Source organism: Stegodyphus dumicola, chromosome 4 (genome assembly GCF_044657685.1).
Source record: "Stegodyphus dumicola isolate Sdum_Otavi_A_Nest chromosome 4, ASM4465768v1".
Lineage (NCBI taxonomy): Eukaryota > Metazoa > Arthropoda > Arachnida > Araneae > Eresidae > Stegodyphus > Stegodyphus dumicola.
In genome coordinates this window covers 58,420,337-58,433,524 of record NC_140771.1, presented here as the reverse complement: position 1 = coordinate 58,433,524, position 13,188 = coordinate 58,420,337, and the positions used below count along the sequence as shown (strand labels likewise).

At 36.9% G+C, this 13,188-nt stretch overlaps 1 protein-coding gene across 2 annotated transcripts in view; it reads right to left on the bottom strand.

Moving 5' to 3' along the window:
• Window positions 1-13,159, bottom strand: part of mr (anaphase promoting complex subunit morula) — a 59,244-nt gene extending 46,085 nt beyond the window's left edge. The window contains exon 1 of one of the 2 annotated variants that reach the window (XM_085814954.1): window positions 12,893-13,159. In XM_085814954.1, the coding sequence (XP_085671080.1) occupies window positions 12,893-12,994 (102 nt within the window). In that variant the 5' untranslated portion in view covers window positions 12,995-13,159. The remainder of the gene's footprint in view (window positions 1-12,892) is intronic. The other variant, XM_085814955.1, reaches the window with a different exon arrangement.
• Between the last annotated feature and the right edge of the window lie 29 nt (window positions 13,160-13,188).

The following is a 13,188-nucleotide window of genomic DNA, read 5'->3' as shown; positions in this document are numbered from 1 at the left end:
CAGTTTGCTGTGCACATTCAAAATGTTTAAGACAATTAGTTCTCCTGCTGACTGTGAGATTCGTGCCGTGATTAAATTTTTGAACGCAAGGAATGTTAAACCGGCCGAAATTTATCGTCAAGTGACAGAAATTTACGGTGAATATGCGATAAGTGATGGAATGGTGAGAAAGTGGGTAAGAACATTTAATGCAGATCGAACAAATGTCCACGCCGAGGCTCCGAGTGGTCAGCCTTCTGTTGTCACCGATGATTTGGTAAGGAAAGTTGATGACGCAATTCATGAGAACAGACGCTTCACAATGACAACTTTTTCAGAGGCATTTCCACAAATTTCACGTACTGTTTTGTTCGAAATTGTGTCTGACCGCTTGGATTATCGCAAACTGTGTTCCCGATGGGTTCTAAAAATGCTCACTGATGTTCGCAAAACAAAGCGACTTGGTAGCGCCCTGACATTTCTCACGCAGTACAGTGATGAGGGAGAAAACTTTTTAAACCAAACTGTGACAGGTGATGAAACTTGGGTGTGTCATTTCACACCAGAATCGAAACAACAATCAATGGAGTGGAGACACACTCATTCTCCAAAAAAAAACAAAAGTTCAAAGTGACAATGTCATCACAAAAAATCATGTGCATTGTCTTCTGGGATAAGAAAGGCGTTTTGCTTACTGAATTTCTTCCCAGAGGTGAAACCATTAATGCGGCATGATATTGTGAGACTTTAACAAAACTAAGGCGTGCCATTCAAAACAACGAAGAGGAATGCTCAGTAAAGGAATTGTGTTGCTCCATGACAATGCTCGGCCCCATACTGCTGGTGTCATTTAATCGTTAATTCGACAGTTTCATTGAGAGCAGTTCAATCACCCGCCGTACAGCCCGGACTTGGCGCCGTCCGACTATCACTTGTTTCTGCACATGAAGCGCGAGCTTGGTGGCAAGCGCTTTGGATCTGATGATGACACGAAAAATGCTGTGGAGTCGTGGTCATCGAAACTGGCGGGAAGTTTCTTTGATGGTGGTATACAAAAACTGGTCACCCGCTATGACAAGTGTTTGATCATTCGCGGAAACTATGTTGAAAAATAGTTTAAGACATGTATTTTCAAGTAAAAATAAAATTGGATTCGAAAAATAGTTTTACTATTTTTTTTTCGAAACGGTACTTATTTTCCGAATACGCCTTGTATTTACATATATAAATTAATGCATTTAAAAATAGTAACAATATTCAAACATATATTTATAATATATTGTTATGGATTTGGTATTTAAATAGCTAATGTTAGTTGAATTATAAATTAAATTGTTTTATTCCCCATGCAGTGCAGAGCGTGACGAATATTAAAGGAAAGCTAAGCCGGAAAATTAAAAATACAAGAGCACGTGCATTTAACATTTAATAAATAAATATCTCTTTCGAGAAAGTTCCAGAAAATTTTTGCACGTGATTTAAAAACCTTATATAAGCGGCATGAAAACCTCTCAATTCGTAGTTGTTATTTTTAGTTAGTTTGTTGTTGTTTTAAGAGTTTGTTTAGAAAACTGCTCTTGTTGACTGTAGCGAATTCGTGGATTAGCTTTCTGTAGCTGTTTATTTAAGTTCTGTTGAACGTTTGAGTAGTTAAAAGATAACTACTATGAGATATTGTAATACTGTACGAATATCTGAGAAAATTGAAGTATTGTGTTTTATTTATTTGTGATACTAATAAATCTTATTCATTTTTCATCGGACTTGTGCACTGAATTCCAAACGAACCCGTACACACGCAACAATTTTTGGTGTCAGAAGTGAGATTTGAATGCCAATCACAAGAGCGATGGAAGAACAGTTAAAGGCAATTCATGGCAGCCTCTGCTGCATTTAAAGAAGAGATGAAAGATTCTATTAGAGAAGAGATTAAATCGCTTAAAGAGAAGATGATATCTGGTCAGGAAAAGATGGAAGATTCCGTTAAAGGAGAGATGAGATCTGTTAAAGAGGAAATGAAAGCGGGACAGGAATGCGTTAAAGACGAGATGAAAAGAGAAATTACCTGCGTAATAGAAAACAAATTCGAGGCTATAGAAGATAGGATAGACTTAATCGAAAGTAAGGTTGGACAAATTGAAGAAAGAGTTTGTGCCGTCCAACACCAAATCGAACAACAAATTGATGACAGGGTTTCTGCAGTTGCCAAAGAAGTGGATACTTTAAGGAAATTCATAGCGATAGCAGGGAGCAATTCGGATGGTTTTAAATGTTTACCCATGCCTGCTCATCCCTCACTGAACTTATCCACATATGATGGGAAGACATGCTGGCTAGTGTATAAGACACAATTCTCAATAGTGGCAGAAGCGAATGAATGAGATCCCCAAGCTAAGGCCTGTTATCTCGCTGCTTCTTTGAGTGCATATTCAGCAGATATCCTTTAGACTCTTCCCGAAAGCAAAAGGTTAGATTTCGAAGCTCTGTCCGGCACGTTGGAGCTACGCTTTGGGAAAAAGTGTTTAAAGAACTACAACAGGCTTAAATTAAAATCTCGTCAACAGAAACCCATGCAAACACTTCAGGAGCTTGCCACGGATGTTGAAAGGCTGTCCCATCTCGCCTTTTGGGAGTGCCCGACCGAAACAGGAGAAATCCTATCGCTGCAATATTTTATCGATGGCATCCAGGACCCTGAGATACAGAAAACACTGCGAATGGCTGATGTTAAATACTTGAAAAGTGCTCTAGTGTACGCCATGAAATTCAAGGCAGCCCAGCAAGCAACTCGTAGAGACCGCCACCCAATCAGAGCTCATGTCCAGGAGCCAAGGGATCAAGTCACTTGTTCGTCTAGACGATATAACCAGACTACTCAATGCCTTGAGAAGAAATATTAGTGAAAAGAAGCTGACCTTAAAATGTTGGAACTGTGGAGCTGAAGGACACATATGGCGGAACTGCAGAACACCCCAGGGTACAGATGTTAAGACTGCTCCTAGCAAACAGCAGGGAAACTAATTACTGGCCATCTTGCGGGGCGGAGGTTGCCAGATAATGAAAAGCCCCAGTTTAAAGCCCTTCAGATTTCTGCAGTAAGAGGCAGCAGTAATGGACTTTTCATAATAGGACATATTAACGGAGTTCCCTGCAATATGATGATAGATACAGGAGCCAACGTTACTATCATCCGAAAAGATTTGGCTGAACAACTGGGAAGCAAACTTATCTGCCCTGCGTTACCCTACAGACTGTGTCCGGTGAGAAGATCGACATCGATGGAAAAGTAAATGTTAACATCACGTTTGGAAGTGCCGCTTACCATCACACGGCATATGTAGCAGAGATCACTGATTCTTGCATACTCGGATTGGACTTTCTAAGGAAATACAATTTTTCCTTGGACTTTAAAAATAATGAATTGCATTCTACATCTGAGGTCATAGCCCTATTTGGAATAAATGATGGAGTGAAATCTATCCACAAAATTATAGCTCAAGATAATATCACAATACCCACAAGAACCGAGTTTTTACTTCCTGGATCCATAGCCGAAAATAGAAATTTCCGCTACGGCATTATAGAATATCCCACTAACTGTAATAGCTCGAAAGGAGTACTAGTAGCCTCAACACTCATCGACCTATCCAAAACGATTATCCCGGTGAGAGTTGCTAATGTAACTGAGAAGGCAAGAGTTATTAAGAAAGGTGAAGTGGTTGCAGCATGTACTCCAGTAACCAGCGTTGACAGAAAGAGTGACATCCCAGAAGTGTCCTCAGACAGCATAACATTGGAATTATTGCAGAATACGCAATTAAACGATAAAGAGAGGAATGCTGCCGATTGCGCCATTAAAGATCTTCAAGTTGTTTTCTCCCGCTCGTCTTCTGATGTGGGTCGAACTAGTTTGACACAACATAGAATTGATACCGGCGATTATTCCCCAATCAAGCAATATCCAAGACGTCTAGCGTTTGTTAAACAGGAAGAGGTGTAAACATTGTTAAAAGATATGAAAGAAGGCAATGTCATCGAGCCTTCAGCAAGTCCATGGGCATCTCTCATCGCTCTCGTCAGGAAGAAAGACGGCTGAACAAGATTTTGCATTGACTATCGCAGGTTGAATGAGGTTACAAAGAAAAACAGTTACCCTCTTCCTAGAATTGACGAAATTCTAGACACTCTTTCTGGAAGCAAGTGGTTCTCAACACTCGATTTAAAGAGTGGGTATTCGCAGATCTTCAGAAACTGAAAGAAGCCAATCTGAAGCTGAGTCCCGCTAAATGCAAATTGTTCCGAAAGGAAGTGACTTACCCGAGACATGTCATCTCTGCAGAAGGTGTGTGCACGAATCCTGAAAAGGTGTCAGCCGTTAAATCCTGGAAAAGTCCTGAAAATGTCCATCAGCTGAGAAGCTTCCTAGGGCTTTGCACCTACTATAGGAGATTCGTGAAGGACTTTTCTTCCATCGCAAGACCCCTTCACAAGTTGAAAGACAGCCAGCAAAGGTTCTTGTGGACAAAAGAATGCAAGGATGCATTTAACAACTTAAAGGAAGCTTTAACATCTGCTCCAATCCTGACGTATGCTCAGCTCGACAGACCATTTATTCTCAACATGGACGGGAGCAATGAAAGTGCTGTTTTGTCCCAAGAACATGTAGTAGCTTACTGGAGCAAGTGCCTGTCTAAACCGGAGAGGAATTACTGTGTCACCAGGAGGAGAGGAATTACTGTGTGAAAGAGTTACTCGCATTAGTCAAAGCCATAGAACATTTCCATCATTATCTATACGGCAGAAAATTCCTGCTCCGCACAGACCATGCATCATTGGCCTGGCTTTTAAATTTCAAGAATCCTGAGGGTCAAATAGCCAGATGGATACAGAGACTCCAGGAATATGATATCACTATCTGTCATCGTAAGGGATCATCACACGGAAATGCCGACGCCCTGTCTAGAAGACCTTGCTCAGAGAGCTGCTGATATTGTTCCAGAGTGGAAGCAAAATACAAGCTGTTAAGTCCGGTCGCACGACAAATTACAACATCAACATTGACTAATCAAGACCCATGTATCAAGTAATGACGAAGTCAGGAAAGACCAGCAGGAAGACTGTGGCATTAAACCCATAAACGATTTAATGGAGTCATCAAACAGAAAACCTACATGGCAGGACATTTTTATCCATATTCCTACCATAAAACAATACTGGGTTTTCTGGGATTCACTTCACATTCGAAACGGCGTCTTATATTGGAAATTCAAATCAGATGATGGGAAGATGTTCAGATGGCAATTGATACTTCCAAGATCCAGGATTCCTGATGTCCTTAAAGAACTACATAACAGCCCTACAGGAGGTCACTTTGGAATAATGAAGACCTTGCAGAGAGTTCGCGAGCACTTTTACTGGAATAATGCAAAAGATGACGTGCAAAAGTCGTGCCGACTTGCGATGCCTCTGCAGGTCAGAAAAGACCAAGGAAACGCAGCCGAGGCAAGCTGCAACATTACAACATAGGTGTGCCTTTTGAACGTATCGCCTTTGACATCTTGGGACCTCTTCCACGAACTGCTGATGGCAACAAATGCATACTTGTTGTCTTTGATTACTTCACCAAGCGGCCTGAAGCGTATCCTATTCCTGATCAAGAGGCTGTCACAGTACCTGAGGTGATGATACAGCACTGGATTTTCAGGTTCGGAGTGCCTCTTCAGTTACATTCCGATCAGGGAAAGAATTTTACTTCGGCAGTAATCAAAGAACTATGCAAACTACTCGGCATTTACAAAACCCAAACGACGCCATTGCATCCCCAGTCGGACGGCATGGTAGAGAGGTCCAATAGAACCATCCTTAATAACCTCTCATTAGTGACTTCCAGAAACCAGCAGGACTGGAACAAGAAATTATCACTGTTTTTATAGGCTTACTGCAGGGCTGTCCACGAGACTACCGGCTATTCCCCATCACAGATGCTCTTCAGTCGTGACCTTCGTCTGCCTTCTGATCTCTTGTTTGGTCGCCCTCCGGATGCTCCTTCATCGCCTGAGGAATATATTCAAGATCTCCAGGCCCGGTTTGAAGTGATGCACAATTTTGCACGAGAGTGAGTCAACTTGGCGACGGAGAAGATAAAGACTCGATACGACACAAAAGCTACTGAACATCAATTCCAGGAAGGAGACAAGGTATGGTTGTGGAATCTGATTCGACGGAAGGGACTCTGTCCAAAATTACAGTCACCTTGGTATGGGCCGTACACAGTGCTAAACAGGCTGAATGACGTTGTGGTTCGGATCCGTAACTCTTCAAACTCTAAACCTAAAGTTGTTAATTACGACAGGTTAGCTCATTACTATGACCACAGTACGTAGTGTAAATACTTGTAAATAGTGCAAGACCATAGTCTTTTTTGTTTCTAAATGTGTATTTGATTTGATTTGCATTTAGTATTTGATTTGTATTTAGTATTTGATAGCATTTAATTTGTTAAAGGTTATAGTTATTGCATTTATTGTTCATGTTGTTTGTTATTGTAATGTAATGCTTATTACTGCATTTATGCTTTAGTTGTAAGTTTGGTATCCTGTCCAGGGATTGCACTGCCCGGGACGTGCAGTCCTTGGGAAGGGGGCAGTATTACGTATTTGGTGTTTAAATAGCTAATGTTAGTTGAATTATAAATTAAATTGTTTTAAATCCCTATACAGTGCAGCGCGTGACGAATATTAAAGGAAAGCTAAGCCAGAAAATAAAAAATACAGGAGCACGTGCATTTAAAATTTAATAAATAAATATCTCTTTCGAGAAAGTTCCAGAAAACTCTCGTGCGCGATTTAAAAAGCTTATATAAGCGGCATGAAAACCTCTCAATTCGTAGTTGTTATTTTTAGTTAGTTTGTTTAGAAAACTGCTCTTGTTGACTGTAGCAAATTCGCGGATTAGCTTTCTGTAGCTGTTTTGAATTAAGTTCTATTGAACGTTTGAGTAGTTAAAAGATAACTACTGTGAGATATTGTAATACTGTACGAATATCTGAGAAAATTGAAGTATAGTCAAAAGTCGTTAATTCGGACATCCATAACCCGGAATGATCTACAATCCAGACCTCAAAGCCACAAACATTCTGCGCATGCGCATAGGTGTTTACGCGTGCACGTAAGACCTTTATGGCTGCGAATATGCGTGTTCGCATGCGCATAATACGTTTACACATGCGCGTTTAATGTATAATGGATGGTATAAGCTAATCTAAAATTATCTAATTCAGTTAATGTTGCAGATTGCGTTGTTCCTTAAACTTCGAATTGGATCCGGCTTATTATTTTTTGCAGACTGTTGAGCAATTTTATAAAAGTAAGCTTGAACTTTCGATTATGTCAAATAGAATTTCCGATATATATTTACTAATATGTAAAGGATCTACAACGAGAAAGTATGTTTCGAAGTCCATTAAACAAAAAGTGAAATTGCTGCAAAAAATGGATAAAGGCATATCCTTTGTTTCTCTAACCATTCCGAAATCTGTTTATCAATTTCATGGTGGTATGCCGGGGGGGGGGCAATAAAGTGGAAGTTGATCTGTCAACACTATCCTTATCTTCAGGGCAGATGTTTTTATTTTATTTGGCTTATAATTCCTTACTAAAGGTACTATTTCACCTCAATGTACTCCGTTTTTGATATGATTTAAACTAAATTCCTCGTCATTATAATTCACTTCCAATAGTGAAGAAAGTGACACAGAGGTTATTGAAAACGAAAAAATTTCGATTGACAAATTAGTTAGTATTCTCGACACAACAATTATAGGACTTGAACAGCGGAACTTTGTAACTGAACAAGAAATTATGTCTGTTTATAGAATTAAAGAGAAAGTATTATCGCATAAAACGAAGCAACTTGAACAATTTACATTGAAAGAAATGTTTAATAAAGTAAACAAATAAATATTAAGCTTTTTTTTTTTTTTTTTTTTTTTGTAAATTTTGATACCCTTTCGATCATAATTGTTCTTTATTTCATAAATTACGGTTTCATATTTTTTATTTTATAATTTCTGCATGCCATCTTACCAGATTTAAACTGATGATCTATAATCCGGAATCGCCGAAGTCCCGACGACTCCGGATTAACGACTTTCGACTGTACCGAATAACCTTACAACCAAGGAATAAAATTAAACTTTTGAGTATGTTCTTTTGCATCAAAATCAAATACATTAGAATTAGCCAGAACAGTTTTAGATCTTCCACAAAATATTCAAAATTTTAAATCTCCTTTTTTATTTCTTTGAAGCTAAAAACTTCATTTTACTATTTCACTATAAATAATAAAAATTAAAAAAAAGGGGGCAAAATTATATCTTCCTTTACAAGTTATATTCCAGTTGATAAAGATGCAAACTTACATACCAGTTCAATTAATCCATCTAGCAATATGCATCTGGTTCAGAAAAGACCATAAATGAAACCATATGTACAGTTCCCATGCACACTAAATATGGATACAAGAAGAAACCTCAAACTTTGCAGCTTGTTCATTGGCAAATTTTATACAAAAAATAAATCAGGTACATTTTATTTTCATATACCGTTGTGCAATCTTCCGATATTATTTCAGCGGGCCTTTGTGAGTTATGCTGCAAGAAACTTACCATTTATGTCACTGTCTATGCTCAGTTAGTGGACTTTGGAAAGCTTGTTATGGTGATGTACAAGCAATGAAAATTACTGGTAAACAGAATAATGTTAGCAGTATAGTATTTTCTATGAAAGTTTAGCTTATACAGCTCTTTACAACAAGTGCAGGTTTAATCCTAGTATCCGGTGCACAAGGGATTTGGCTACTTTATCATGAGCAGTAAATGAGACATATACAATGAGTAGTTAAACAGATCATTTTGGTTTTGGTGATAATTTTCAAAATCATGCAAAGGCTGCACCGTATACTAGGATTTTACCCAAGTGCATATTAATTTCATTATGCTCATTTCAATAATACATTTCAATATTAGAAAATAACATATACACTACTGGCCCCATTCTACACACCCCATTCTCGCAGGTGTGAACGGAACTCCTGTATTTTATGCCCTTATGACAATGCCTCTATGCCCGTCTGCCGCCTTTAAGCTGCCGTCTGAACGCAGCCTAAGGTACTATGGGCATTGAAGTCACCTAAAAGCAAAAAAAGGTTCTGGCAGCTGCTCTATTATTCTGCCCAACTCTCGCTGATCAACATGTTCATGCGGGGGTAAATAAATGGTGCATACAGAGATTGAAAAGCGTAAATTAATCTGAACTGCCACAGCTTGAAGGGAGGTCATCAAAGGGAGAGCAATGTATGGGTGATTGTGGGAGGCGATAAGGCTCACACCACCACAGGCACGATACCCAGATGGGCTGTCCTTTCTTATTGTGGTATATCTCCATATCTTAGCATGTCTGCTAATAAAGCAGTTAAAAAATTCTCATCTCAACACTAAAAGGCACACTCTTGTTTTAGAAGATTATAAAAATTCTGTTGTCATTCCCTTCTTTCCATCAATTAGCTATAAAGTTGCACATATTCTGCAGAAATTTAACTTTCGGGTCGTTTATACTCCCATCAATAAAATTTCAAGTTCCATACTCAAGGACCCCATTCCGGATATGAATTCCTGGGGTATTTATAGGATTCCTTGCCAGTGTGGTTTAATTTACATTGGTCAAACTAAGAGAGCCTTAAAATTTCGCGTCAAGGAACATGAGGCATATGTTAGAAAAAAGGAAACACAGAAGTCTTCTGTTGCTCAACATTGTTGGTCCGAAAATCACACTCAATTTTTCTGCTGCCAAAATTATTCAAAAAACATCTTCCATTGGAGAACTGGATTTTCTAGAGGCATTTCACATTCAAAAAAATCTTTCTGTTCTAGTTAACGATCCTAATTCTAGTCCAACTTTGCCTTCGGCCTTTAAAGAAATTATGTTTTAGTTCTGGTTTCATGAACAGATGGTGCCACTTGATTATTCTTGCCCAGGCTTTTTTATCTTATCTAACCATCATTTCCTATCTTGTTCATCTGCGGTTTTGCAGCTGAGGATGGTGGTTCGGTAAAACCATCGAAACTAGTCCTGTGAAAATTTCGAAAATATAACGCTGATTTTTGTTGTTTGACTTCCGAATTAGTATTTGTTTGGCGTGTTATTGTGTCTTAATTATCCAAAAACTTCCTAAAATTATCTGAACTAAAATGTGTATACTGGCATCGCCACATAATTTCACAAAATCAGGGTAAAAAATAGCCTCTGTAGCCACATTCAACAGTATGCATTTCTGGCATTCAACTATATGCATTTCCTTCCTACAAACAGGACACCTAATAATGGCTACCAAGTAAATCTTCATGTACACACCAGTCAAATAATGCTCTTTTCCCCTTTCTTTCCAAATCGTACAGAAATTTCAAATTAATCTTAACATATTCAGCCATTTTACTGTCTAAACCACAAAACAAGCAATATACTTCCTAACCAACACACATAAACATGATGAATTTACCGCAATCATGCAACCGATTACATCATAATAGGGTGTCGATAACATTCAACTACTCAAGCTATCATAAATGAAACAACAACTTCGTGATAATACAAGAGTGACCTTCTCTCTACTCTAACCACTTTTGGTTCAGTTTAGAAAAGTTTCAGTTCTCAAACTTTCAGTTCAAGTTCCCATTAGCTACATCATTGGCGTTACGTAAGCCATGTGACATAGATTAATGTAGAAATGGCACAGTCCAGAAAAGTTATTATTTTTAAAATAGAGAGGACATACCAAATTAAAAATGAAGATGATTTACAAATTTTTTAGCTTACACACACATATGTATATATATATATTTTTTAAATCTTAAATTAACAGTTCATTTATATGTCTTTCTTCATATTTCAGTCTTTCTCTAAATTGTATTTTTAAAACTATCTTCAGTAAAAAAAAGTTTCTTTTAGATATGTTTTTTTATATTGAATATCCTTACAACCAAGGAATAAAATTAAACTTTTAAGTATGTTCTTTTGCATCAAAATCAAATACATTAGAATTAGCCAGAACAGTTTTAGATCTTCCACAAAATATTCAAAATTTTAAATCTCCTTTTTTATTTCTTTGAAGCTAAAAACTTCATTTTACTATTTCACTATAAATAATAAAAATTAAAAAAAAGGGGGCAAAATTATATCTTCCTTTACAAGTTACATTCCAGTTGATAAAGATGCAAACTTACATACCAGTTCAATTAATCCATCTAGCAATATGCATCTGGTTCAGAAAAGACCATAAATGAAACCATATGTACAGTTCCCATGCAAACTAAATATGGATACAAGAAGAAACCTCCATCTTTGCAACTTGTTCAATGGCAAATTTTATACAAAAAATAAATCAGGTACATTTTATTTTTATATACCGTTGTGCAATCTTCCGATATTATTTCAGCGGGCCTTTGTGAGTTATGCTGCAAGAAACTTACCATTTATGTCACTGTCTATGCTCAGTTAGTGGACTTTGGAAAGCTTGTTGTGGTGATGTACAAGCAATGAAAATTACTGGTAAACAGAATAATGTTAGCAGTATAGTATTTTCTATGAAAGTTTAGCTTATACAGCTCTTTGCAACAAGTGCAGGTTTAATCCTAGTATCCGGTGCACAAGGGATTTGGCTACTTTATCATGAGCAGTAAATGAGACATATACAATGAGTAGTTAAACAGATCATTTTGGTGTTGGTGATAATTTTCAAAATCATGCAAAGGCTGCACCGTATACTAGGATTTTACACAAGTGCAAAATAATTTCATTATGCTAATTTCAATAATAAATTTCAATGTTAGAAAATAACATATACACTACTTTGAAACCTCGTCTCTTTTGTGAATAAATAAAAGTTATTAATTTTTCTTTTAATCTAGTAAGATTGTTTATAACACAAAACTCTTTTCATTTTCTTTGGTCTATTCCAAAGTTAAAATCAAAATTTCTTTTAAAATTTTTGCTTGGCACCACTTCTATTTGTTTACCTGAGGCACTCACCCTAGTCCCTATTCTGAGACCACGTACAGAGTTTTTCTAGTGGAAATACAGATTGACACTTATTCCGGTACTGTTATGTTATCATGTGACCGGGTCCAGAAATGCATGTATGCATGCATAAATGGATGGATATGTTCATGTATGTACATACAAATGTGCTTGTGTACCCATATATATATACACACATACACATGTACATACACACACTTCTGAGTCCAGGTCTGATAACAGAAGATTACCCTTATTTCTTATAATACATTCTGAAATACTAATAACACTGCAATTACCAATAAATTCTGCTCTGAAGTAGTGAACTGGATAATTTTGAACCGGATAGTTTTCAAAACATAATTTAAAAATACATTATTATTTTCATCTGTCAAGCAAATTTTTGTCAAATGAAGAAAATGTTCGTAAGTTGTTGATCAGTAATAAGAATACATTTTTTACGTCAATGAACTGATGCCACAATTCAAACAAGCCATTTTTAGCAGGCAAAAAAACTGTTTAAAGGAACTTGCACGGTATATAAACACTATACATACTTATTTATCCCAGTTAGTAAAGCCAAAAAAAACCTTTTTTTAATATAGTTATTCCTACATTTAAGCATACTAAACATGTTTCTCAAGAAACAATTGTCTGTAAACATTAAAAAAGATCTATCTCCTTAAGTATCTTAAAGCGAAATATTTTTTTAATACAAGTCTTACATTTACCGAAAAGAAATAGTATAACTAAATTAACACATTTCTGATAATCAAACGTTATGCAAAAAGAATTTAAACAACAGCGAATAAATAAAAAGAAACCGTAACATTATAAAGTACCTCATTTCTAGTTGGTCTTAGAGCATCAGTTATTACTTTCCATGCAGACGACACAGAGTTTATCTCCATGTCATCAAAGCGCGAAACGTATATAAAAAACATACAATATGTGTTTTTCAAATAACTGTTTCGTGGTTGCCATTCAAAAGTATACTAATGGTAAAATAGGAACAGAAATAATGCACATTTTGCACTTCCAGAATACTTATGAACACATAATTTGTTTTTAAATACCAACTTTGTATCCAAAATAATAATATGCAACATTAAAGTTAAATCCATTCCATGCTTCTACT